A 25,747-nucleotide genomic window follows, 5' to 3' on the forward strand; every position below is an offset into this window, starting at 1 on the left:
GGAAGGACTGCTTGAGGCCAATTGGAGGCTGAGTTATGACTGCACCTGTGAAGAGCCACCACACTTCAGCCTCAGCAACATAGGGATGGACTTGCTGGCTCATGTGGAGATTATGTTTAGCTTTCTGCAGAACTGCCAAACTGTTTTCCACACCGCACCATTATACATTCCCACCAGCAATATGTGAGGGTTCCAATTTTTCTATATCCTGTTTTTTTTTTTTTTTTTTTTTTTTTTTTGAGACGGAGTCTCGCTCTGTCGCCCAGGCTGGAGTGCAGTGGCCGGATCTCAGCTCACTGCAAGCTCCGCCTCCCGGGTTCACGCCATTCTCCTGCCTCAGCCTCCCGAGTAGCTGGGACTACAGGCGCCCGCCACTTCGCCCGGCTAAGTTTTTGTATTTTTTAGTAGAGACGGGGTTTCACTGGGTTAGCCAGGATGGTCTCGATCTCCTGACCTCGTAATCCGCCGGTCTCGGCCTCCCAAAGTGCTGGGATTACAGGCTTGAGCCACCGCACCCGGCCCTATATCCTGTTTTTTAAAAAATTACCGCTATTTTAGTAGGTGTGAAGTTGTATCTTACTGTGTTTTGATTTGCATTTCCCTAATGATTCATGATGTTGAGCCTCTTTTTATTTGCTTATTGGCTGTTTGTATTATCTTCTTTGGAGAAATGTGTCTATTCAAACCTTTGCCTTTTAAAAAAGTGGACTATTTGTCTTCTTGTTGAGTTAAAAGAGTTCTTTATATATTCCAGATAGTAGATCCTTATCAGATACACGATTTGCACACTCTTCTCCCATTCTGAGTTGTCTTTTCACTGTTTTATTGGTGTCCTTTTACCTGAGTAAGTTTTTAATTTTGATGAAGTCCAAGTTATCTATTTTTCTTTCTTATGCTTTCAATATTATATCTAAGAAACTATTCCCTAATATAGGGTCACATAGATTTACACCTATTTTTCTTCAAATAGTTTTATGCTTTACATGTAGGCTTTTGCTCTATTTTGAGTTAATTTTTGCCTCTGATGAGAGATACAGGTCCAAATTGGTTCTTTTGCATGTGGAGATCCAGTTGTCCCAGTGCCGCCATTGTTGAAATGACTATTCTTTCCTCCACTGAATGGTCTAGGAACAATATGCTTTTGGCATAAACTGATATATTTAATGGATGTATCCTATTCTTTTTAATATTATAATTTGTGTTGCTTCTAAAAAATACTCTTAATAATAAAGCATTCATGTATTTAATAAATATGCATCAACAGTCTTCCTGGGCACACACCGTGAACAGGACACAGTTCCTGGGCTCCAGCAGACTACATTCCAGAGGGGGAGAGGCAGTGAAGGAGCAGGGAAGGAACACACAAAACAGCGGGTGATGAGAGCTCTAAGAGCAAACAGATCAGACAGAGGTGGGAATACGGGACTGGGTAAGCATGTGCTTTGGATCAGAAGGGCCGCAGAGTCCTCCCGGAGGAATCAGAATCAGCTGCGCCAAGTCTCTGAGGCTGGAACCAGCTTGGCCTGCTGGATGAACTGGGAAAAAGAGGTGGGGTGCGGGGGAAGGGTGGGGGGCAGCAGGAGAGTGGCGGGAAGTGAGGGAAACAGGTCGGGGAGGGTAGACTAGCAAGGCCATAGGCGCCTTCGGGAGTAAGGTGGGGGTGAGCATAATTTGATGTGCAATTTTTAGATCATAAAACCGTGCCCCATGGACGGGAGCGAGTGGAGCGGAGGGAGACCGATGACCAGCTAGTAGTTATTTTTCAAGTACCCAGGAATAAAGTGCGGGTTTGGATCTGAGTGGTGGTGAGGTTGAAGTGGAGGAGTCCAGATTGAATGTGGAGGTGCACGGTGAGGTGGGAGAGGGCAAGGAACGGAAACAGTAAGTAATTCAGCTGTTGCAGAGTGAGGTTGTGTCAAGTTTAGTAGGAAATACAGTTGGAAATACAGACAGGGGTCCTACCTATCAGGGAGGCCCCGTGTGCCCAGCAAGGACCTGGGCCAAAGCAAACGAGGTCTGTGCGCCAGCGGCGGCGGGCGGGCTTGCACTTAAGTGAGCTGGGGGTAGGCATCCAGCTTGTTGGACAGGTTCGAATCCTGAATCTGCCGGCTGCCAACTGTGTGTGTGACTCAAGCTCTCCGTACCTGTTTCCTCACCCCTGGGTGACCGCGCACGCTTAATCAGCTCAGACAGGCACAGCCCCTGGGACGCGGTCAGTGCTTACGAGAGGCTGCTTGTGAAGTGTCTGAAATACTAATATGACTCGAAGTCAGACAAGCTTCGACTCCCATGCCAGCGGGAACAAGAGGGAAGCGCTCACTCAGCTTTCGGAGCCTCACCCAGTCCCCAGCTGTCCCGCCCCCCGCCCCCCGCCCTCCGCCCTCCGCCCTCCGCCCTCCGCCCCCCGCCCTCCGCCCTCCGCCCTCCGCCCTTTACGGGGCCGGCGCTCCGCCCCCCGACCCCGCGCCCCGCCCTAGTCGGTCCCGGCGCCCCGCCCCCGCCTCTGGCGCCCCCGCAGCCCCGCCCCACGTCACGTCGGCCCAGCAGGCCTCGCGCATCGCCCGGCGGCGTCCGCGCACGCGCGGTTCCGAGCCGGACTCTACGACGGGTCTTGGCGCGGATCGCGTCCCGGGGCAGTGCACGCACACTTGGGCGGGGCGCGGGCTGCGCTGCGTCCGAAGCGGCTCCGACGCCGTCGCTGGGCCCAAGATGGACCTCCCGGCGCTGCTCCCCGCCCCGACCGCGCGCGGAGGGCAACATGGCGGCGGCCCCGGCCCGCTCCGCCGAGCCCCAGCGCCGCCCGGCCCGAGCCCCGCGCGCCGCCGCCTGCTATTGGTGCGGGGCCCCGAAGATGGCGGGCCCGGGGCGCGGCCCGGGGAGGCCTCCGGGCCGAGTCCGCCGCCCGCCGAGGACGACAGCGACGGCGACTCGTTCTTGGTGCTGCTGGAAGTGCCGCACGGCGGCGCCGCCGCCGAGGCTGCCGGACCACAGGAGGCCGAGCCTGGCTCCCGTGCCAACCCGGCGAGTCGCCCGGAGCAGGGCCCCAGCGGCCCGGCCGTCGCCCCCGGCCCTGGTGTAGCCCCGGCGGGCGCCGTCACCATCAGCAGCCAGGATCTGCTGGTGCGCCTCGACCGCGGCGTCCTCGCGCTGTCTGCGCCGCCCGGCCCCGCAAGCGCGGGCACCGCCGCGCCCCGTCGCGCGCCCCAGGCCTCCGGCCCCAGCACGCCCAGCTACCGCTGCCCCGAGCCGCAGTGCGCGCTGGCCTTCGCCAAGAAGCACCAGCTCAAGGTGCACCTGCTCACGCACAGCGGCGGTCAAGGCCGGCGGCCCTTCAAGTGCCCGCTGGAGGGCTGCGGCTGGGCCTTCACAACGTCCTACAAGCTTAAGCGGCACCTGCAGTCGCACGACAAGCTGCGGCCCTTCGGCTGTCCGGTGGGCGGCTGTGGCAAGAAGTTCACTACGGTCTATAACCTCAAGGCGCACATGAAGGGCCACGAGCAGGAGAGCCTGTTCAAGTGCGAGGTGTGCGCCGAGCGCTTCCCCACGCACGCCAAGCTCAGCTCCCACCAGCGCAGCCACTTCGAGCCCGAGCGCCCTTACAAGTGTGACTTTCCCGGTAACCGCGCGCTCGGGGGCGGGCGGGCTGCGCGGTGTTGCAGGCAGGCCCCGGGTGCCACGTCCGTCCCACAGAGGGGCCTGCCAGACCTTAGCAAGCCGGGGACGCAGGCTCTTCGGGATTTGTGTTCTAGCTCCTTTCATGTCATTCGATTTGAGATCTTGGCCCTGCCTTGCCGCAGGGATTTCGATGGCAGGTAGCGCAGATCACCACAGCTGCGCTTCCCAAAGGCGGCGGCAACAGATACCCTTAACCTGCTTGCGCTTGATGAAAGCGGCAGCGCATCTTCACAGAGTGGCACGGAGCTGTGTGTCAGGTCTTTATTTTCCTCAGTCTCGTCATTTATTTATGGGGTGCACACTCCGTGCTGGAGGAGCAGAGATGAATGTGGCCAGATTCAGGACCTTAACACGCTGGGAGGATAGCCACAGGTGTGCGCACATCCTGGCTTTTTTGCCTTTTATACTTTTATTTCCGTTGAACCTCACAGTTTTGTGAAGTTTTAAAAATTAGCCGCCTGTGAAGGTTAAAAACTGTCCTCATTTTACTCATGAAGAAACAGAGGCCGAGCCTCGTGGATAAAGTCCACTGCTGGTGGCCGGGCGCTGTGGCTCACGCCTGTAATCCCAGCACTTTGGGAGGCCGAGGCGGATGGATCACAAGGTCAGGAGATCGAGACCATTCTGGCTAACACGGTGAAACCCCGTCTCTATTAAAAGCACAAAAAATTAGCCGGGCGTGGTGGCAGGCGCCTGTAGTCCCAGCTACTCGGGAGGCTGAGGCAGGAGAATGGCATGAACCCCAGAGAGGGAGCTTGCAGTGAGCCTAGATCTCGCCACTGCACTCCAGCCTGGGCGACAGAGCCAGACTCTGTCTCAAAAACAAAAACAAAAAAAGTCCACTGCTGGTTATTTCTCCGCTGTCTCCACTGTGTGGACCTGCAGTTGTAGGGAATGTAGGACTCCAACACAGTTAATTCTTCACCAGGATGGGCAGCTTTCCCTGCTTTCACAGGGACGGGGTTCCTCCAGAAGGGCAAGAGAGGATTCCTGCCTGGAAAGGCAGAAGAATGGGGTCGGCTGGATGGCAGAGCCCAGGTGGGGACTGTGGGCTGTGGTGAGGGCCCAGGAAGAAGGACCAGTCATTCAAACCAAACTGGAATGTGTGCCTAGCATGCCCTTAACCTGTATATGCACACGGCTCTCCTTATAATGTTTTCAAACAAGAATTTTGAAAGGATGAGATGATAATTATGAACGGGTTTTATTATTTTTTCTCTCACATATGCCCGTGGACTGTCTTGTGCATTCCTCTTCAGAGAGAATGTGGCTTGAGGCCACTAGCTCAAAGCCTTTTTTAGTCATACATTCTTGGGAATCTGGTGGTGGCTGTAGACCCTCTCCCTGCTAAAAAAGTTTCATTCTGTGTATGATGCTAGGAAGGTTAGGGATCCTGCCTGCTTCCAGGCATGAGGTCCCTTGAGGGTTTTGTGTTGGCTGATCCATGAGGCTTCTTGTGTTGAGATGAGATTAGATGGTTAAAAGCAGGAGCAGTACCAGTGAAGCATCATCAAAGGGCCCAGACCTCAATTTCCTGAGGGCCTGAGCCAGGGAGTGGGAATGATGAGGGTCTCTAGCAGGTGAGATTGCAGAGGGAGAACCAAAGGGTGTAATTATCTATGGGGTTGTGGGGGGTTCTTGGGAGTATTTTGGCACCAGATCGAGGCCAAAGATCAGCATTTCCTGGTTAGATGTTGCTGGGGAAAGTAGGATTCCTTGGGTTGATACTTTTGGGCAGTGCTATGCCATGTGCATCTGTGTGGCAGTTCACAGGCATGATGGTATCTTGTTAAAGTCTCCAAGAAGAGCTGCGGCAAAGACCCGTGGTAAACATCCTGCAGCCTCATATTTTCCACCCTGTTGGAGCCCTGAATGTTTCTGTTGGAGGAGAAGCATTGCTGTGGAATTGTTAAGGCTTGGCTACTATGGCCGGGGGTTAGGATGGAGGTGAAGATTACAAAGCAGAGAACCTAAGGAAATGGCAAAAGGAAAAAGAAGCCAAATAGCAAGGGACAGGGCTGGCAGTTAGAGGGTGTCAGGGAGGAAATTTGGATGTGTAGAGGATGCAGCATCACCCCCAAGGGGTGAAAATCCTGGCCAGTAGGATGATTTGTAACCTTTCAAAGATCAACCCTGCCAGACAAAATCTTGTTCCTTAGTATTTGATTTCTCTCATGGGGTTCTTGGGTCTCAGCCTGTGTTCAGGATCAGTACTCTGGAACTGGCCAGTAGATGGCTTTGAACAGAGGACTTTCTCTTTATCAGTTGTTCCATCTCCAAGTCGTGTTGCAGCAGGTGGCCAGCGTGTGCCTATTGGCTGCCATTAGCTGCCTTCTTGTGGTGATCACAAAGCCAACAAGCATTAATGGTCATCCCTTTTTAGAGAGTGCTTGTGAGTCATGTTTTTCCTTGTCTGCTTCAGGGTGAACAGTGTCCGGTGGGTGTGACTAGCATTAGCTATGTTGTATAATTTTTGCCACACTTTGAGCAGGGTTTGTGTTTTCCTTGTTCAGGCTGTGAGAAGACATTTATCACGGTGAGTGCCCTGTTTTCCCATAACCGAGCCCACTTCAGGGAACAAGAGCTCTTTTCCTGCTCCTTTCCTGGGTGCAGCAAGCAGTATGATAAAGCCTGTCGGCTGAAAATTCACCTGCGGAGCCATACAGGTAATGAGCTAGGGAACGCAAAGCATTTGGACCCAAGAGTTGTCTTCATCGTAGCTGTTGTAGTGGCAAATTTTATGCTGTGTACTTTTTTTCTTTTACAAGGTGAAAGACCATTTATTTGTGACTCTGACAGTTGTGGCTGGACCTTCACCAGCATGTCCAAACTTCTAAGGCACAGAAGGTAATCCTTACATTTTGGTTTGCATTATCAGCTTTGAAAATGAGTGATTTGTCAGCAGCAGAAACTAACGAATGAAATATCTGTAGACGTTTTTTAAGTTGTAAAAATAGCTCAGTGTTGATAATTTGGAAAATTCAGAAAACTGTAAAAAAAAATTGCTGAGAATCTCATCACCTGAAAATACTTTTTTCTATGTGTACTTTTTTTTTTTTTTCCTGAGACGGAGTCTCGCTCTGTCACCCAGGCTGGAGTGCAGTGGCGTGATCTCGGCTCACTGCAAGCTCCGCCTCCCGGGTTCACGCCATTCTCCTGTCTCAGCCTCCCAAGTAGCTGGGACTACAGGCGCCTGCCACCACGCCTGGCCAATTTTTTTTTGTATTTTTAGTAGAGACGGGGTTTCACCGTGTTAGTCAGGTTGGTCTCGATCTCCTGACCTTGTGATCCGCCCACCTCAGCCTCCCAAAGTGCTGGGATTACAGGCGTGAGCCACCACACCCGGCCCTGTATATTATTTTTTTAAAAAAAACTTAATTGGTATACTCTGTTCTTTAAAAAAAAAAATTCCAGTTTTGTTTAACTTAACATTGTAGAATAAGCTTTCTTCATGTAATTACAAGTTTTCGTGGTGGTAATGACAACCCTGGAGACTAGGTGATGCTCAGCACTTTACATGTGTGTCTTCTATCTTCACAACAACCTCAAAGCTAATGTTCTTATTCTCCCTGTTTTACAGTGAGACTCGGAGAGATTCGATGGTTTTTCTGTGCTTGCACAACTGGGCTCTGAGGATTTAATATAAAAATGTCACTTAGGAAAAGACACAGTCTTTACAAGTTGGCTTAAGAGAGTCTTTTAGCATTGCAGCTGATGCTCTGTGCACATTTCTCATGGCCCTCTGTCGCTCGGAAAGCTTGTTGATCATGAGGGTTTCTAAACAATAGAAACACCTTCATCACTACATTTGGGACTCCACCGTTCTTAAATTGAAATAGCATTAATTGTTCAATGTGTGACTCTAGGGTCTGCTTAGTCATTAAGGTAGAATTTTTAACTATGGGGTAGCTAAATTGCAAATCTTCTCACATGGATTAAAGACAGAGTAAAGATTTTCTGAAATGTACTACTGATTTTTGTAAATGTAAAGTTTGTATTTTGGTATATTTTGTAGAATTTTAAACAAAGAATCACGGTGAGTTGTATGAGGAATCACAGCTCCTTTATTTTTCTATCTGGCAGGAAACATGATGATGACCGGAGGTTTACCTGCCCTGTCGAAGGCTGTGGGAAATCGTTCACGAGAGCAGAGCATCTGAAAGGCCACAGCATAACCCACCTAGGCACAAAGCCATTCGAGTGTCCTGTGGAAGGTAGATTTTAAAACATTGCTTTGAGCAGTAAACTAAGTACCAGGCCAACATTTATCTTGTTAAGTTTCCATTGTTTGACGGTAAATGTTAGCTGCTTAAAGACTGACTCAATATAAGTTGTGGCGTTATGTTTAGTTACCTAATTGAGTTAATTGTACTATTTTGGGAGTAGTGACTTGAGAATCAGACATGGTTTGACTCATGGCCCTGATCCTCACTAGATCTGTGGCTCTAGTTAAGTTACCTGTTTAATTTGGTGGTCATGAGGATTAGGTGAAAGGTGGAAAATGCCTGTTTATCCATCTGGCGTGGAGCTCGGACTCAGTAAATTGTAGGTACTTTTGAGATCACGTTTGAATGGTCGCTCCAATCATTTTGTAATTGCATAGCAATAAAGCTAGACTGACTTTTTTTTGTTTGTTTTAATTTTTGAGACAGAGTCTTGCTTTGTCGCCCAGGCTATAGTGCAATGGCGCAATCTTGGCTCATTGCAACCTCTGCTTCCCAGGTTTAAGTGATTCTTATGCCTCAGCCTCCTGAGTAGCTAGGACTACAGGTGTGCGCCACCACGCTTGGCTGATTTTTATGTTTTTAGTAGAGACGGTTTCACCATGTTGGCCAGGCTGGTCTCAAACTCCTGACCTCAAGTGATCCACCCACTTTGGCCTCCCAAAGTGCTGGGATTACAGGTGTGAGCCACTGCACCCAACCTGACTTTTTAAAAGGGATAGTAGAGAGGTTTCTTCCTTTAAAACACTGAAGCCTTAGTTCATTTGCCAGAAATTGGCTGCGTGACCTATGCGTGCTGGCCCTACTCTAGTTCTGCAGGTGCACTGGGAGGCAGTGAGCCAGGGCATGTTGGGTGGTCATGGATTCAAAGTCTGGCTCTACTGCTCCCTAAAGTGGTGACCTCAGGCAAGCTGCTTCTTTGGGCCTTGGTTTCCTTATCTGAAAGAGAGAATATTAAAGACCCATTTAAAGCTGAGACTAGCTCTTAGAACATAGTGAACATATATACAAGTGAACGTATATACAGTTCCTTCTTCCGTCAGGGTTTCAGCTGGAGGTGCAGACAGGGGAACAGGTAACATGTAGGGTGCTGCAGGGACACAGAGGGTTTCCCCAGACTGCTCTTCGGGATGAGAATGGCCTCACAGTCAGCTGAAGAAGGGGAAAGAGCACCAGACATGTGCGTGTGGGTGTTGGGGGTGGAATGGCCTGGGAGAGCCTCTCAGGGCCACGAGTGGCAGGCTTGAGTGTTTGGGTGAGCGTATGATGTGATCATGTTTGAGTTGTGGCTCAGTCTGACTTCAGGAAGGAAAGCAGCCAAGGGTGTGGGGAGGTGGGATGACCTGGATGGGGGCGTTAATGGTGGGAAAAGAGAAAGTGGCATCGATGGCAGAGGTGGGAGTTAGAAGTCACAATATACGGTGATGGATTTGGATTTTAGTTGAGGTCAGTATCTCAGCTGAGTGGATTTGGAGGAAACAGAGTTTGGTTTGGACATGTTGTGTTTTTGGTACCTTTGTGCATCTAATGCACAAAGGGCAGGAGATGTGCCGCTGGCGCTGAGGAGAGTAGACCAGGCAGGGAGCGAAGCAGACAGCACCCAAGTCGTCATTTAAGCCACAAAAGTGGATGAAATTCTCAAGGAAGAGTATAAATGGAGGAGAGGCAGGGTAGTGTAGTTGATCAAAAACCTGAATTCTGGAGTCACACTGCCTGGATTCGAGTCCCAAGTCTGCCTCGTAAGTAGCTCTGGGACCTTGGACAAACACTTGAAGCTCTCTGTGCCTCTTCCTCGTCTGTAAAGTGAATAAAACCTCCCAGGGTTGTTGGCGAAGGCTGGATTGGTTAGTAAGTTTAGAGCATATGGAAAACATCAGTACATATGTCAGTTTACTGTTGTTATGATTGCTGTTAGATTTTCTTAAAAAGGACCTAGGACAGAGCCCTGGGGCTGCCCCCGATTCCAGTGGAGTGGCTGGGACGGGTACTGGCAGGACCAGCAAGAGCACAGAGGGGGTGGTGCTGAGGTGAGAGGGGATGTGTGGAAGTGGGGGTCACCTTGAGTGCTAGGGTGAGCCAGGACCAGGGAAGACATGCCTCAGTGCCACCTGCGGGGTTGTCTTGGTGTGTTGATGGATGAGGTTCCGCGGGGTCACTCAGGCAGAGTCCTGTTCTGATGCCCTGAGAGGTGGCCTGAGTGGGAGACGGGGATGGTTCGTGCTGACACTTCCACCAGAGGTGACTGGGGAAAGGGGAAAGGTGGGAGTTGGCTGTGGAGGATGGGGCATTTATTTCTGTAGAGCTCTGTTTCTTCCAGCAAGTCTAGGTGTTCTGCTGGGAGAGAAAGGGGGCACTCCCCACGTGGTGTGGGCAGCATGTGGAGATGGAGTTGGAGCTAGTGGGAGGAGCCCAGGACCTCTTCTCAGCTGGACTGAGAGTTGATCATTCTTGGGGTTGGGCAATAGTTGGGACTGATGATACCATTTTTTCCACTTTGGTAGATGTTTGAACTGTTGTATAATAAAAAGTAAAAGGCAAAACTACCTTTTTTATAGTAACAGGAGGAGGAGGAAAGGACAGGACCACAGACCAGAAGTCTGTCTGAGGGCAGGCACTGGGTGGCATCATGACAGCCTCGGGGCTGTGTGTTGCTGGGGCCTGTGTCTCGTGTGTTGCTGAGCCTCGTGCTTGCCTGGCCATCCACATGAGCGCCTCACTGTCCTCTGAATGCAGCTTGCAGACAGGTCTATCAGTAATGGCTGCTTCTGCCTCTCCCTGGTTGCAGCTTGGATTTGTAAAGAATGGACACAGATCTCAATATATGGGCAGAATTTGGAAAAGCCAGCAGTTAGTACACATGGAGAAATGATTACATTCCTGGTTGTCACAGGAAATACAAACCAAAATGAAATATATTTTTGCCTATGGAATTAGCAAATACTTTAAAAAATGGAAACCCAGTGCTGGCAAGAGTGTGCAAGGGTCCTGTTGTAGCGTGGCCCTGCCATTGGGAAGGCATTTTACAAAAGATGTGCTTAGAGCCTCTGCTCTGTGACCTGTCTCTAGAAATCCGTGCTCAGGACCCCCAGCTGGGAAAGGGGGTTCCAGGGTACCCTGTGTACCATGGTGAGCAGGGCATGCGGAGGAAACTGTGCATTTGCAGGGCAAGCCTGGGCCGTCGGACCATCTCCTGTGTTTCCCAGATGGTCTTTGATGAGCCTGACCTGGAAATGAGTTTGCAGCTGTATTAGAAAATGAAAAATGTAGTTGAAAACTACATTCACAGGCAGCCAAGGCCCTTACTCATCTGGCCATATCCTATCTTCATAGCCTCTTTCCTTAAAATATCCCTCCTCCAGTTGCTGGGCTCCAGCAGTACCGCCCCACCGTCCTGAGAAGGTGCTGCGAGTGCGTCGTTGCTCGCTCCACTTGCTTAGGTCCGTGCAGAGGCTCTGTAGACAGGTATGGCTTTATTGGGCCCTCAGCACCCCTGAGAAGCAGGTGTCATTCCCATTTCACAGAACAGAAAAAGGAGACCCGCAAAGGATAAATAATTTGTCTAAGGCCACACTGCTGGTAAGAGGTTGAACTGGAACCCAGGCTGGGGTGCCTGCACAGCTGCCCTTCATGCCCCCATACCTTGGCTGGGCAGCTTTTGCGGCAGGAGCACCATCTGCTTTGCTGCACAGTGGCCCAGTCACCTCAAATGCTGTATACTCCTGAGACCACTTTTCTGCCTTCTTGGGAGGTGTGCGGTTTCCTCTGCCGCTCGCATGCTTCAGTGTTGGCACTGACTTACTGCACTTTATTGAAGCAGCTGGCTATTCTACTTGCCCCTGCCGGGTGCAGGTCTCTGGCCACCAAGAGCTCCACGTCTTCTCCCTGCACCCGTATGGGGCAGAGCGCCAGCGTAGTGGAAAGCCAGGGCACGGAGGGGAGGTGACTATAACTTTGAATGTGTCTTGTTTTTCCTCTGATGCCTGTGTGCAGATCAGAGTCATAAGTGGATTGGGAGTGTAAGCAAGGAGATGCCAGCTCTGGGCTCCAGGACACCTGCTCAGTCTCCCTGGGCATCCAGTGTCTCAGTGGGAAAGTGAAAGGACTGGCTTTGGTGATCTGTCGAGATAGTTTCCAGCTCTAAATATCATCCTAGGATTACATTTTTTATGGTAATAGCTTAATCGAGATGACTAGAATAAATTGTTTGCAACTGATTGTTTAAGCAGTTAATACTTAATTTGACTTAATCTTCCCAACATCTCCATGTAGTGGGTGAAGAAACAGGCACAGAGGTTGCTTAGACATAGCTGAGGTAGGACTTCAAATCTCCCTACGGGTTTCACTGTATCTCTTGCTTTTTAAAAAGTTTGCTTTTGACTTGAATTGCTTGTGATGCTACTCCTAGAGATATTTGGTTTCTGTCCTTGCCAGTAGCCAGGGTGCAAAATGCAGGTCTGGTGGTTCTGATCTGATGAGGAAGTGTCACTTGTTCCTGGTTCCTTGGTGATCCTCAGGTTTCACACTCATTACTCTTTTTGTTCCAGGATGTTGCGCAAGGTTCTCCGCTCGTAGCAGTCTGTACATTCACTCTAAGAAACATGTGCAGGATGTGGGTGCTCCGAAAAGCCGTTGCCCGGTCTCTACCTGCAACAGACTCTTCACCTCCAAGCACAGCATGAAGGCGCACATGGTCAGACAGCACAGCCGGCGCCAAGGTCTGCACTTTCCACGGCCCCGGTGGGGAGCTGCTTCCCTGCAAGAAACAGGAATAGTGCCAGTGCCGTCTGTTCCTTCTTCACCTCTTGGAAGTCGTCGGGCAGTGGGGTTGTGGCCATGGTTGCCAAGCCAAGTGGCCTCTTTTGCACTTTCTCTGCCACTTTCTTGCTTTTGACCCTCTAATCCCTCCCATGTCTTTTGTTTTTTGAGACAGGGTCCCTCTGTCACCCAGGCTGGAGTGCAGTGGTGTGATCATGGCTCACTGGAACCTCAGGGTCCTGCTCAAGTGATCCTCCCACCTCAGTCTCCAGAGTAGCTGAGCCCACAGGCATGCACCACCATGCCCAGCTAATTTTTGCATTTTTTATAGAGACAGGGTTTTACTATGTTGCTCAGGCTGGTTTTGAACTACTGGGCTCAAGCAGTCTGCCCACCTCAGCCTCCCAAAGTGCTGGAATTACAGGCATGAGCCACCATGCCTGGCCCCTCCCGTGTCTTTGAAATGCTTTCCTGGAAGAATGTTTCACTTTATTGACTTTCCCTAGTATATGTCCCCTAAGCCTGTGTCTCTCACTGGGACTTTTGTCCTGAATTCTGGACCTGCCCCTCCTGCGTTTCCGTCTGCCTCAGCTATTCTCTCTCCAAGTAACAAAGGCCAGAGCAGAATTGTGTTTCAGGAGTGGACTGGGAGCAGTGAGGGCTGGAGAGGGCAGGGTTAGAGGGGAAAGTGACGGTGGCTGGGTGACCTGTAAGGGGAATGCTGAGTATGTGAGTGCCTGGTCATTGGGCAGCTTTGCAGCATGGGACTAGGAAACCTATCCCACTAGGCCTTCTCCACAGTGCAGGATGCAGAAGTGCCTGGCAGCTGTGGTGGCGGCCCCTCTAAGGAGCACGCACATGTGCCCTGCTCTCTAGGGCCTGGTGCGGTTATCGCTCCTCACTGGGCCTAGTTGATGGCATCCTAGCTAGCCCTAGAGTTACTTCTGCTGCTCAGTCCGTGGAAGCTGTGTGTGTCACCAACTGGGTCCTCCTGTGGACTGTGTGACCAGCAGCACCACAGGAGAGCACTGGCCTTGAGGCGCAGCTGTGTCACAGCTGCCGCATTGGCAGGGGACAGGCCTCCATGCCTCGCACAGTTTGATGAGGGGTTGGGCTCAGGGCAGGTCTGTGGCCTTTGCTTTCTTGTGATCCTGTTTGGAAGTGGTCATGAAGCCCCTCCTTGGGATCTTGGACACTGATCTTTCACAGTTTACAGCAGTTGCCATTCAGCTTTATATTTAAATAAATTGCCCTTCTTGCTTCAGTAGTGTCTTGAGGACAGGGAATGTGTGTGCCACCTGATTCATGTTGGAGGGTGTCATCTTTGCTCACAGAGGCCCACGTGACCAGGCCCCCTTTCTCTGATAGCTCTATGAGACTACATCACTCAGGCCTCTCCCCTGTTCCGCCGTTCCCTCTCATGGCACACTTCCCCTTTCCTGACCTGGCCAATTCAGAAGTCAGCAGAAGCCCAGTGTTATACCAGATGCACTTTCCTTAAACTCTAGTGGGATGTGAGACCCTCTTCTGTAGCAGCTTGTGTATCCCAGGCTTGAATTTCTTGTGCAACAATGACTTATTTGTGTGTCATCCCCCTTCCAGCTGTCGGGTAGAAGACCAGGTGTCACCATTTCTCCTAGTGAGAAACAGGCACTAGAACACCTGGTTACTGTGGGATTATGTCATGCCCTCAGTGGGTTGTTTCAGTCCCCCTAACGGTGGTCCTGGGAGTGGGGTCCTCACTGGTGAAACCAAGATAGAAAGTACTTGCCAGGGTCACACCCGCAAGAAGGGCTGGGGCTGGGCTTTGAACTGTGGTGATCATGACTGTTTTGCCAGATGCTCTGCTAACTAATGTTTATTTAGTGATTGTGTTAATATCTGGCCCTTGTACATGTGTGGTCTCTCTAGTAGTAAATGTTTATAGAACTAGTAAAGTGCTAAATAAGGAAATTTATTAATAAATGGGTATCATTTGCACTGAGATTATTCATGGTCTCTTCACAGGGAGCTGAATCCTCAAGAGAGTCAAGGGAGTTTTTAGAAAGTTTTGAAAAACTGACATAGTTTTCCATTTTTAATTTCGCCAAAGGATCACTACCATTTTCTTTCAAAATGCTTCATTGGTACTAAGGGATATTTATTGAAGAAGTGATGCTATATTGATGCTTTTTTTTAAGCTTTGAAGTAATATGACAACTAAAGACGATACATTCTGAATTTGATTTGCTTTTTGTCTAGAATAGATTTTTGTAGATTTGCATTATTAAAAATATAAAATATAATAGACACTCTGGCCAGGTGTTCACAGCCTGCAGGTATGAGTTTGGGGTCAGTAACAGCTGGCGTGGGAGAAATAGGATCAGAGAACTGAGAGCAGGTTTTCCTCTGGGCCAGGCGCTGGCACAGTCAGGAAGCTGCTGGGGACAGTCCTCAGGAAAGGGTGACATCAAGTCCTTATTTGGCTCTTTTGCCCAAATTAATTATTCTCCCATTTTACCATTTGCTTGATGCTTGAAGCATCCTGTGATTTGGTATAACTGGCATGTACTTGTATACAAACCCAAAACTTGCCTATGCATTGAAATTTTTTGGAAGTCATTATTCTCCCAAAGGTATGCTGATTATTTAAATTTCATAGTCATAGAATAACAATCAAATATTTAAAGAGTATTATGACCAAAAATTAAGACTCCAGCTGAAGAAGGGCCTGTTAGAATCATTACATGCTGCATCAGGGCTGGGCACTGTGCTGGGAGCTGAGGGGACAGTGGTGGTCAGACGGCTCTCCACCCTCAGGAGGCTTGCAGTCCTGGTGGGGAAATGTGAGGCTGGAAATGCAGTGGTAGGGGAGGCTCTGGGAGGGAAAGCCCATCAGGAACAGCTCTGTCTAGGGGGCCCCCAGCATGCCTAGAGGTCCTGTGCATCTGCCTAGAGCTGAAGCTTCGGGTCTGTCCTGGCTTTGCCAGGCAGCCAGTTTCATTTCCTTTGTTTACCCCTATATGGCTCCAGTCGGTTTTGGGGTGGCAGCTAGTTGTGGAGTAGAGCACAGAGTTTGGCAAACATGAGCTGACAAGCTGATTTTGAAAATATCCTCAGAGCACAGGCCAGCTAGCAACTGGCAGCTGAGGATGATGTGCCGTGGAAAGGTTCAGTCCTCTCGGGCAGCTCCCGTGGCACCGGGAGGGGAGAGGGCGCAGGCTTTGAAGCCAGAAAGACATGGATGCAAGTCTTACTTTGCTTCTTGCTGTTACCAGTTGGCCTGACCTTAGGAAATGTTATTTAATCTCTCTCCAATTGTTTCTACTGGAGAAAGCCCTGTCAGCCTGAGGATCCAAGACGCATACATAAAGTGTCTGATGTCAGCCGGCATCGCTTCCTGTCCCTTCCTGGGGTGTGTGTCAGGTGCCCCGAGAGACTGGCCGTGGGACTCTGTCATGATAACCAAGCTTCAGGGTCTGGGAAGAGGACAGTCAGTGCTTCCTTGGGGCATCACTTGGTAACATCATGGGCATAAACAAAAGTACTCAGTCTTCAAGGTCATAAAGTAACCGGAGTGTATTCCTTTTTTTTTCAGATCTCTTACCTCAGCTAGAAGCTCCGAGTTCTCTTACTCCTAGCAGTGAACTCAGCAGCCCAGGCCAAAGCGAGCTCACGAACATGGATCTTGCTGCGCTCTTCTCTGACACACCTGCCAATGCTAGTGGTTCTGCAGGTGGGTCGGACGAGGCTCTGAACTCCGGAATCCTGACTATTGACGTCACTTCTGTGAGCTCCTCTCTGGGAGGGAACCTCCCTGCTAGTAATAGCTCCCTAGGGCCAATGGAACCCCTGGTCCTGGTGGCCCACAGTGATATTCCCCCGAGCCTGGACAGCCCTCTGGTTCTCGGGACAGCAGCCACGGTTCTGCAGCAGAGTAGCTTCAGTGTGGATGACGTGCAGACTGTGAGTGCAGGAGCATTAGGCTGTCTGGTGGCTCTGCCCATGAAGAACTTGAGTGACGACCCACTGGCTTTGACCTCCAATAGTAACTTAGCAGCACACATCACCACACCGACCTCTTCAAGCACCCCCCAAGAAAATGCCAGTGTCCCGGAACTGCTGGCTCCAATCAAGGTGGAGCCGGACTCGCCTTCTCGCCCAGGAGCAGTTGGGCAGCAGGAAGGAAGCCATGGGCTGCCCCAGTCCACGTTGTCCAGCCCAGCAGAGCAGCACGGTGCCCAGGACACAGAGCTCAGTGCAGGCACCGGCAACTTCTATTTGGTATGAAGCAATCTATTCAGTCACCACCATATAGGTCACTTCTCTCATACTCAGTCTTGAGGATATTCTGGATTAATCCTTTCTATGCAGACGTTTCTGGTTTACAAAAGGACGCAGCCCTGGACTACAAGTCTGGAACTGACAAGTTCTTATGACCTTGACAAATCACCTTAACCTATCTGAGCCTTAAATTCTCATTTATTTCCTACATAAGGAGATTTGGCTAAATGCTTTCTGAGGTCCTTTGGAGTCCTGTGGCTCCATGGTAATGTGCTCCTTTCCTTGAAAATTGGGGGTTTTGTAATGTTGAGATACTTTGCCTCTATGCTTCTCAGCTCATGACCAGCCCTAGAAGAGGAGTCAAGACATAAGCCACCTTCAGAGGTTCAATGGAAACTTTAAAACCATACCAAACTCTTTTTTAGAACTAGAATTAACAAGAAAAGAAAAGAAAAAAAGGGAGGGGGTTTATGAGCCTTAGTTCTTGGAGGATTATAAGAGTACTCCAATTTTGAGGCTGAACAGTTAATATACTTTATATCAATTATACATTTAATATAATTTAATTTAAAATAATTTAAAGATTATTGGGAGATAGTCTGACTTTCCTGACTCAGATGGGAATGATCAGATAGGGTTTTTGTTTTTTTTTGTGGCACAGGCTAAATTTGATGGTGACATTTATATTGTTCAGAGTGTTACATCTTATTTTACAACTTTTAAAAAATGTTAAATCTTTTGAAGTAGGATCAGTTGTGAGGCACATAGTAACTGAGGCTCCATGGAGCCAGCTTTCATTTCTTTCAGTGGGAGAGGACGGTCTCTGTCTCTGCATTTCTGGTGTCTTGCTTGTTGGTGGCAGAGCTATGCTTGCCAGCCTTTGCTTAGGCAGCTATAGCAGTTGCTAAGTGTACAGGTGACTGGGCAGGGATGGGAGGTGGCCACAGTTAGAGACAAGTGTGCAGTCAGTCCCTGGTGCAAGGACTGTGTGCCTCGGTGCCTTGGGAAATGGAAGCTTCCTGGTGCAGCTGTAGCTGTGGGTGGAGGTGGAGAAGCCAGCAAGACCTCGGTCCTAACCCGTGTTCGTTTTCTTGCTAGCTGTGTGGCGTTGGGCTACCTCGCTTCTCTGAGTACAAATGGTGTGTGGTGAATGGGTCCCAGGTATGCTACGAGCTTTGAGGGCTGCTCTTTTTCTCTTCGTAGTGATAAGTGTTAAACTGTCTTTGTTTGGAAATGTTCACAGACTTCCAACAGCTGAAGTCCTCTGAGTACTGTCTGGCACCCTCAGGAAAGTTCCTGAATTCAGTACCATCATTATTGTTTTTGCGTAAGACTTTGAGTGTAGCCCCTGCCACCAGAGCGGCCTCTGCTGTGGGTCTCTAAGGTGGGACCTGTCCCGGGCCTGCCGTACACGTGTGTGGCACAGTGTGAAAAGTGTCGCGGAGTGCCATGGTAAGGTGACCCTGGGTCACCCAGGCAAGGCTCAGTGTTTGTTTCAGAAAGCAGAGAAGTATGTAATTGATTTAAAAAGTTTCTGTGTAAAATATTTTACTATGTTTTAGACTTTGGAGGAATACACTTTGCTTCTCTGGATAAGAAAGTCACATACATTGTTCGAGCTCCAAGTTTGTTCGGCCCTCGCCGCAAGTGGACGTAGCATTTGGCCCTTTGTGTGCCTTGCTGGCGACTCTGGTTATGGGAGCTCGGATATGTCCCAGAAGCAGGCTTATGGCACTTCTCTAGCTCCCTTGCTACCCTTCCTTTGTGTCTAGATAAGTGACTGATACGCTTTTCTTTGGTCTCAGGAAAGTGGGGGCTCAGCAAGAACTGATTACCGAGCCATTCAACTAGCCAAGGAAAAAAAGCAGAGAGGAGCGGGGAGCAATGCAGGTGAGGCCGTGTGTGCTGCAGCCCTGAGGAGCGAGGGCCTGAGGGTTCTCTGTCACTATTACTGGCAGAAGAAACACACAGCAGGTGTTTCTGTGCTCTTGGTTTTACTTTTCTGTTCAGAATACCCTTTTTATCAACTCCTTAGTTTTATTTGAACTTAAGGGAAAAAATTAGTAACAAAATTCCCAGCATCAGTATGAACCTATTTTATTTGCCTAAACAAGCTTTGTGAAAGTTAAGGGTTCAAACACCAGTGTCAGTTACCTGGAAGGCTACTAAGGTAAATAAGCAAAGCAGGCCAGGTGTCAGGAAAGCAGAGATTGTGCCTGGTGCTGAATGGCCTTGGGGCCTGATCTTGGCATGGCAGAGACCTGGGGACTGCCACTGTCCCCAGGTACATGTACATGGAGCCAAACTGTGTGTCCTGTGGCATTGTCAGAGTTTTGTTGAAATCTTATTTGAAAATGTTAGCAACTTATTTGTATTTTTAAAGACCAAACAAGAGCTGGTAACCTATGTGGCCTCAAGCATCTGTCCTTCCTGAAAGTGGAATAGTGGGATGTAGTGCTTAATGGAAACTGCTAAATCTTTTTCTAAAAACTAACAGTGGATTTTTAAAATGTATTGTTTTTTGTGTATTTCATTTGTCCTTTGTATTTATCTAAAAGGGTTGATACGATTTTATATCTTGCTCTCTATTCCTAATAGTATCATGACTGACTTCTTATTTAAAATAAATAACAATTGCCGATTTTCTGTTAATCAGTTTTCTTCAAGCCAGTGTTTCCCTATAATGTTGTATGCATCAGTCTGGATTGTGACTTAGGAAGAAACACCTCCACGGTTCACCAAGTACCAGAATGGAACTTGCAGAGATAATAGAAGGAAGTGTGGTGGTGAAATTTGTAGAAAGAGTTGACCATAGACCAAGTAAAGTTCATGAGGGAAAGCGGATGCCTTTATTGAACCCGATAGATAATATTGAAGGAAAAAGAGACAAACATTCAAGTATATACCACGTGTCCTATTTCTTATATTGCTTTGGAGTACTATCTATCTATAAAGGAGATTTGATGTTTTCATTACTGTTTTTGTAAATATTTCAGCGTTATCTTTAAAAAGTTAAGGACATTGGCCAGGTGCGGTGGCTCATACCTGTAATCCCAGCACTTTGGGAGGCTGAGGCGGTGGATCACCTGAGGTCAGGAGTTCGAGACCAGCCTGGCCAACATGGTGAAACACTGTCTCTACTAAAAACACAAAAAAATTAGCCAGGAGTGGTGGCGCATGTCTGTAATCCTAGCTACTTGGGAGGCTGAGGCAGGAGAATCGCTCAAACCTGGGAGGTGGAGGTGGCAGTGAGCCGAGATTGTACCACTGCACTCCAGCCTGGGTGACAGAAAACAAGACTTCATTTCCAAAAAAAAAAAAAAAAGTAAGGACATTAAAAAAAATTATAGCCACCTACTGTTGCCAATTCTTTAAAAATTAACAGTATTTTCTTAATGTCAGTATCTAGCAAATGTTCAAATTTTCAGTTGTCCCAGATGCCTCAAATGTTTTGTGTAACTGTTTGTTGGAATTAGAATCCAGTGGGGTTCATATGTCACTACTGGTTGATACATCATCTCTTGACTCTGTTTGACAGCTGTAGGGTTCTCTGCTATCTCTTGTCTGGTTTTTGTTGAAGGAACTGATTGTTCTTTCGAGTGTGGCAGTCTGGACCTTAATGATCACATCACTGTTTTAACACATTCCTTCCTTTTTTTTCTTTTTCTGTAAATTAGTAGTTATGTCTAGTGGTTAGATCTGGTTGGTTGATAAAACTCTGCTGCAGGTGGGGGTGGGTTCTCGCTGGAGGCCCCCAGCCTTTGGCGGGCTGTCTGTCTGTACTGCTGGCAACCATTGTGACCAGATACTGGATCCACTTATTCCTTAGGGGTTACTCTAAACGGTGGCACTCTAAATCTGTCATTTCTTTCTTACTTATAGCTGGGACATGTCTATAAAGAGCAGCTTCTCATTTTTTTACCCTGAGGTGCAGTTAATGATGTTTGAATCTGTTTGAGTTTCTTAGCTTTCTACAGTGATGGTCAGAGTATTTTAATGCACTCATTGGTTTAAATACTTCATAGACTTCTAAGGGAAATTGAAACCTGGTACCTGCTAGGTCTCCTTGTGTGAGTGCAGCAGGAGAATGTCGTCGTGAGGGTGAGGCTGCTGCCACTGCCACCCACATCCTTGAAAAGCCCCTCCGGGTGCCTCAGCCAGTGGAGGAAGGCCACTGTCTCTTTTCCAAAACCTGCAGGGCACCGTTGTCTTCCTGCGCCCGTGTGTCTGCTGTGGTTTTAGACCCCTGCCCCCCCCCAGCATGGGGGGATGCCCACCTCCCCTCAAAACAGCATCCTGCATACATGCTGCATTTATCACAGCTGAGAGTCCCCTGTGGCCGCAGTCCTGGGAGCTGAACGGCAGACTTGATGTGGATATGACCAGGCTCCCCCAGTGCCCTTCCCTGTTCCAGGCCGCATGTGCATTTAATTGTCACCCCTCCCCATCTCCTCTGGTCTGGGTGAGGGCCTTGGCCCTCCCTTGTCATGGTGCTTTCAAAGAGGGTGGGCCTATCACTTTGGACTGTCCTCCCTGTAGGCCTGCCTGATATCTTCTGGAGATGAGACCTGGGCTGGGGTTGCTAGAGACTGGGGCGAGGTGCCCTCCCCCACACATCCTCCCTGGGCTATGCTGTCTACATGTCAGGTATGTAAACCTGGATCCCTGGTTAGGGTGGTAGCTGCTAGGTTTCTTCACCATCAACTTCCTGGTTTTCCTTTTGTAATTAACTATCTTGCAGTGTATGCTTTGAGACTGTGTGTGGAGCTTGGGGCTCCCTAAGACCATCTTCACTTCTGATACCAACTGCAAGCTTGGGGGTCCTCAAGACCACCCTTAGGTAATTCTCTAGAAGGACTCATGGAGCTGACTGATAGCTGTTGTACTCACAGCTAACGCTTATTGCAGCAAAAGGACACAAATTAAAGCCAGCTGAGGGAAAAGGGGCCCAGGCAGGGCTCATGAGAGTTCCTAGTGTGACACTTCAAGTGTCCTCCCATGGAGGTGTGAACAGTGCCAACTTCTCCCAGCAAGTGACAGCACACACAGGTACCATTGCCCCCCAAGGAAGCCCACCTGAGACTCGCAACAAATCTGGAGTTTTGTTGAGTCTCAGTTGTGTGGACTTGCTGGCCTTACTCTCCAGCCCTCCAGAGGCTGAGCTGGCGCTATGTGCCTGAGGCCTCCACCATGGGTTAGCACAGACTGTGGAAGTGGCCCAGTGCGCCCAGTTAGACAGACATTCTTACCAGACAGGGCATTCCAAGGGCCTAGAGATCTCCCAGGAGCCGGGGCCAGAGGCCAGGCCTCTCTGGGCAGGGTTAACCCTTTGCCTTGCAGTGCAAGTGCCCTGTTTCTCTTTAAGCTTTCCTCTCACGTAACACTCAGCGGGGGCTTTTGCCTGTGGGGTTCTAATGGTGATTTTCCATTTCCCTTATTTTTGTATACTTATTTATTAGAATTTTGTAAGGAAGAGCTGTCTCTTCTCCCTCATTTACTTATTCAGTTATGCAGTATGGATTCAATGATACTGATTGGCGATCTCCGCTCACTGCAAGCTCTGCCTCCCGGGTTTACACCATTCTGCCTCAGACTCCCGAGTAGCTGGGACTATAGACGCACATTGCCACGCCTGGCTAATTTTGTTTTTGTATTTTTAGTAGAGACGGAGTTTCATCATATTAGCCAGGATGGTCTCGATCTCCTGACCTTGTGATCCGCCCGCCTTGGCCTCCCAAAGTGCTGGGATTACAGGCGTGAGCCACCGTGCCCGGCCTCAACGGTATTGATTCTTTAGGCTGTAGTCAATATTGGATTATGATTAATATTATCACCATTTATTTTGTTGCTCCAGTTGTTCCAGCTGTGGACAATCCTTCAGTTGGATTCTTGTGCCTCATCAGCATTCTCCATCCTAGCTTTTTGTTTTGAGCACTTCCTTCCTTCCTAGCACCAGCAGGCTCTTGTATTATCCCTGTCCCTGCCCTGGAGTCAACTCCTCCTCCAGAGAGCCCTGGTTTCTTTTGTTAGAGGGTGGTATTTAGAATGCAGACACTAGGTGTACTTACTGTTACTGGGGTGTTGTTACACTAGGGTTTCAGTGGTCAGTGCTGGTGTTTATGTTAACCCACGCTGTGCTTTGGATTCAGGCTATTTCAAATTTTAGATGATATGGTGCATATATTATGTATTCATACCACTAGTTACTACATTGGTACTTTTCAGCAAAATATATCTAAGTGGAATCAAATAAGACTGTAAATAGCTTTACATCAGTTCAGGTCAGTTATGTTGCTAAATTACTTTTGGCATTAAGTTCAGGGGGAAAAAATGGAGTTGGGACTTTTTGGGTGTCAGGATTTGTGATTGAGAGACTGTGGACCTGTAATAAGTTCAAGAATGAGCAGTTTCTGTGTAATAGGACTGTTAATGGAATCAGGTCATTTAGAAACAGTCAAGACTCTGCTGTTGTGAATGTGGTTAGGAGCCAGTGCACACCTCAGTTCTTAGGAAATGTGCAGTCTGAGCAATAGCATCTGAAATTCAAGACTGTTCCCATTGTGTTGCTGTTGAGTGTAGAAAATAAAATATGCCAATTTCTTTATCTCGAGTATTGAGATTCTCCCCTTAGAATAAAACAAGAATTTTTCTCTCAGTGTAAAACTGTCAAGTTTTATTCTTGAAACGAATAGCAAAGTTAAGCTTAAAAAAAAGCGTAAACAGCTTCAGAACTATAAATGGGTATGTATACCTCTCTGCTGTCTAAGGGGCAGAGAAGGGAAAGAAGATGTGGTGCTTGTCAGAGACAGCAGCAAGACACATGGTGACAGAAAACCAAGGGTATCCTGTGTCACAGTGAAATGTAATGAGGGCAACTCTCCTGCCAAGAGACAAAGATTGAATACATCGGAAGCACACTCTCCGCTGTGTGTTGTCTAGGAGAGTTGCACCCTGTATGGAAATATTTGGGAAGGTTAAGATTAAGACAGAGTAAAATAAAACAAAGGCAAATCACAAAGCAAGGGCTAATGTTAATATGAAAAGTGTAGAATTCAAGGAAAAAGCATGGGGACAAAGAAGATTTTTCCTCTTTTTGGTTGCTATTCATGTGTAGCCTACAACAGAACTGTAAGACCCACAGACATTTATATGAATATTTATTGGAAAACATATACTATCAAACAATATAATGTAAAAGCCGATAGAAATCTAGGATAATTGAATGTATAGAAACTAGCAGTTTGAAAGTGATTAGTTCATTATCTGCTGATCAAGCAGAAAAAAATAAGCATATGAAAGATGTTTATAATGGGATTAATAAAGTTGATTTAATGGATCCTACTCCATGTCTGTGGAATATTTGTAGAAATTAAACGGAACAAATTAGGGCATCAGGAAAACTATACAAGTCTTTACAAAAAAAAAGTATATATAGTACTGCCTATATATACACATAATATATAGTACTGCCTATATATGCCTATATATGTATATATGCGTGTATATATGTATATGTGTATATGTATATATGTGTATACACATACATATACGTATACAGATGCATACACACGCATATGTATATGTATACACGTATGTATATGCATACACACATGTACATATATGCACATACACATATGCACATGTACATATGTGTATATGTGAGTGTGCATGTATACATATATACATGTTTGCATATGTACATATATGTATGTGCATGTGTATGTGTGCATATATGTATATATGTGCATGCGTGTGCATATGTGTATTACAGATGTGTATATGTGTAGGAATGTATATATGTGTATGTGTACATATATGTATATGTGTACATATGTACATGTATAGGCAGTAGTATGTTTTCTGATCATAATATGTTAAATTAGTAAAAATTACTTGGAAAACAAAAGAAAACCTCTAGACAATTGGGTGAAAGAAGAAATAAAAGCGAGGCTGGGCGTGGTGGCTCATGCCTGTAATCCCAGCTCCGCTACTCAGGAGGCTGAGGCAGAATAATCACTTGAACCCGGGAGGCAGAGGTTGCAGTCAGCCAAGATCGCACCGTTGCACTCCAGCCTGGGCAACAAGAGTGAAAGTCCGTCGCCAAATAAATAAATAAATAAAAGTTAATTACAAATACAGGAAAATGGATAGGCCATGTGTTTATAAGTTTGAACTCTTGAGCCAGCGACTTCTCTGCACATTCAGCTTTCTCCTTTGTGAAATGGTAATAGAAGCATGCTGCACTTGGGATTCTTGTGGATTACACGTGAGGGTCTTAGAAACACTTGACGTTGAAGCCAACTATTATGTATTACTGTATATGGAACACAAGGGATGTGGCCAAAACTAGATTCAAGTTTGTGCCTCAGATGTCTTCCTGTCAGAACAGAGTCAAATCCAGATTTTGATGCTTAAATGTGACAGCTTATTCAGATTTAGAAAAACTTTGGTATGGGCCAAAGAAAACATATCCCTAAGGGCATACAGCCCCTAGGCCATCATTTTCCATTTCTGTCTGAGCAATTAAAAAAAAAAAAAGCGTCAAGTAAATTCCACAAATTCTTTGGAATACATAGAGGTAAATAGATATCATGTTAACTGTATGATAATAAGTTAGAATACTTGCAACAAAATGCAGAGTTTTCTAGAAAAACAAGTAATCATTCAGAAATAAGAATATGAATAGTTCATTAACAGTTATTCCCCTTTGTGGAATTTGTGCAGTAAATGCTGCTCCAAAGCTCTGTGGAAAACAGAAGCTTCCCATGAAAAATCTGACAAGGATATCTCTCAGAAAGAGAGCTGTAATCCCAGCACTGTGGGAGGCTGAG

At 47.9% G+C, this 25,747-nt stretch overlaps 1 protein-coding gene across 1 annotated transcript in view; it reads left to right on the forward strand.

Annotated features, from left to right (window-relative positions):
• Positions 1–2,661: 2,661 nt before the first annotated feature.
• Positions 2,662–25,747, forward strand: part of ZXDC (ZXD family zinc finger C) — a 37,656-nt gene continuing 14,570 nt past the window's right edge. Inside the window, exons 1-7 of the mRNA XM_050781631.1 lie at positions 2,662–3,616; positions 6,189–6,341; positions 6,444–6,522; positions 7,759–7,889; positions 12,443–12,613; positions 16,231–16,916; positions 18,722–18,806. Of these exons, the coding sequence (XP_050637588.1) occupies positions 2,710–3,616; positions 6,189–6,341; positions 6,444–6,522; positions 7,759–7,889; positions 12,443–12,613; positions 16,231–16,916; positions 18,722–18,806 (2,212 nt within the window). The 5' untranslated portion in view covers positions 2,662–2,709. The remainder of the gene's footprint in view (positions 3,617–6,188; positions 6,342–6,443; positions 6,523–7,758; positions 7,890–12,442; positions 12,614–16,230; positions 16,917–18,721; positions 18,807–25,747) is intronic.

This window comes from Macaca thibetana, chromosome 2 (genome assembly GCF_024542745.1).
Source record: "Macaca thibetana thibetana isolate TM-01 chromosome 2, ASM2454274v1, whole genome shotgun sequence".
In the NCBI taxonomy this organism is placed as follows: domain Eukaryota; kingdom Metazoa; phylum Chordata; class Mammalia; order Primates; family Cercopithecidae; genus Macaca; species Macaca thibetana.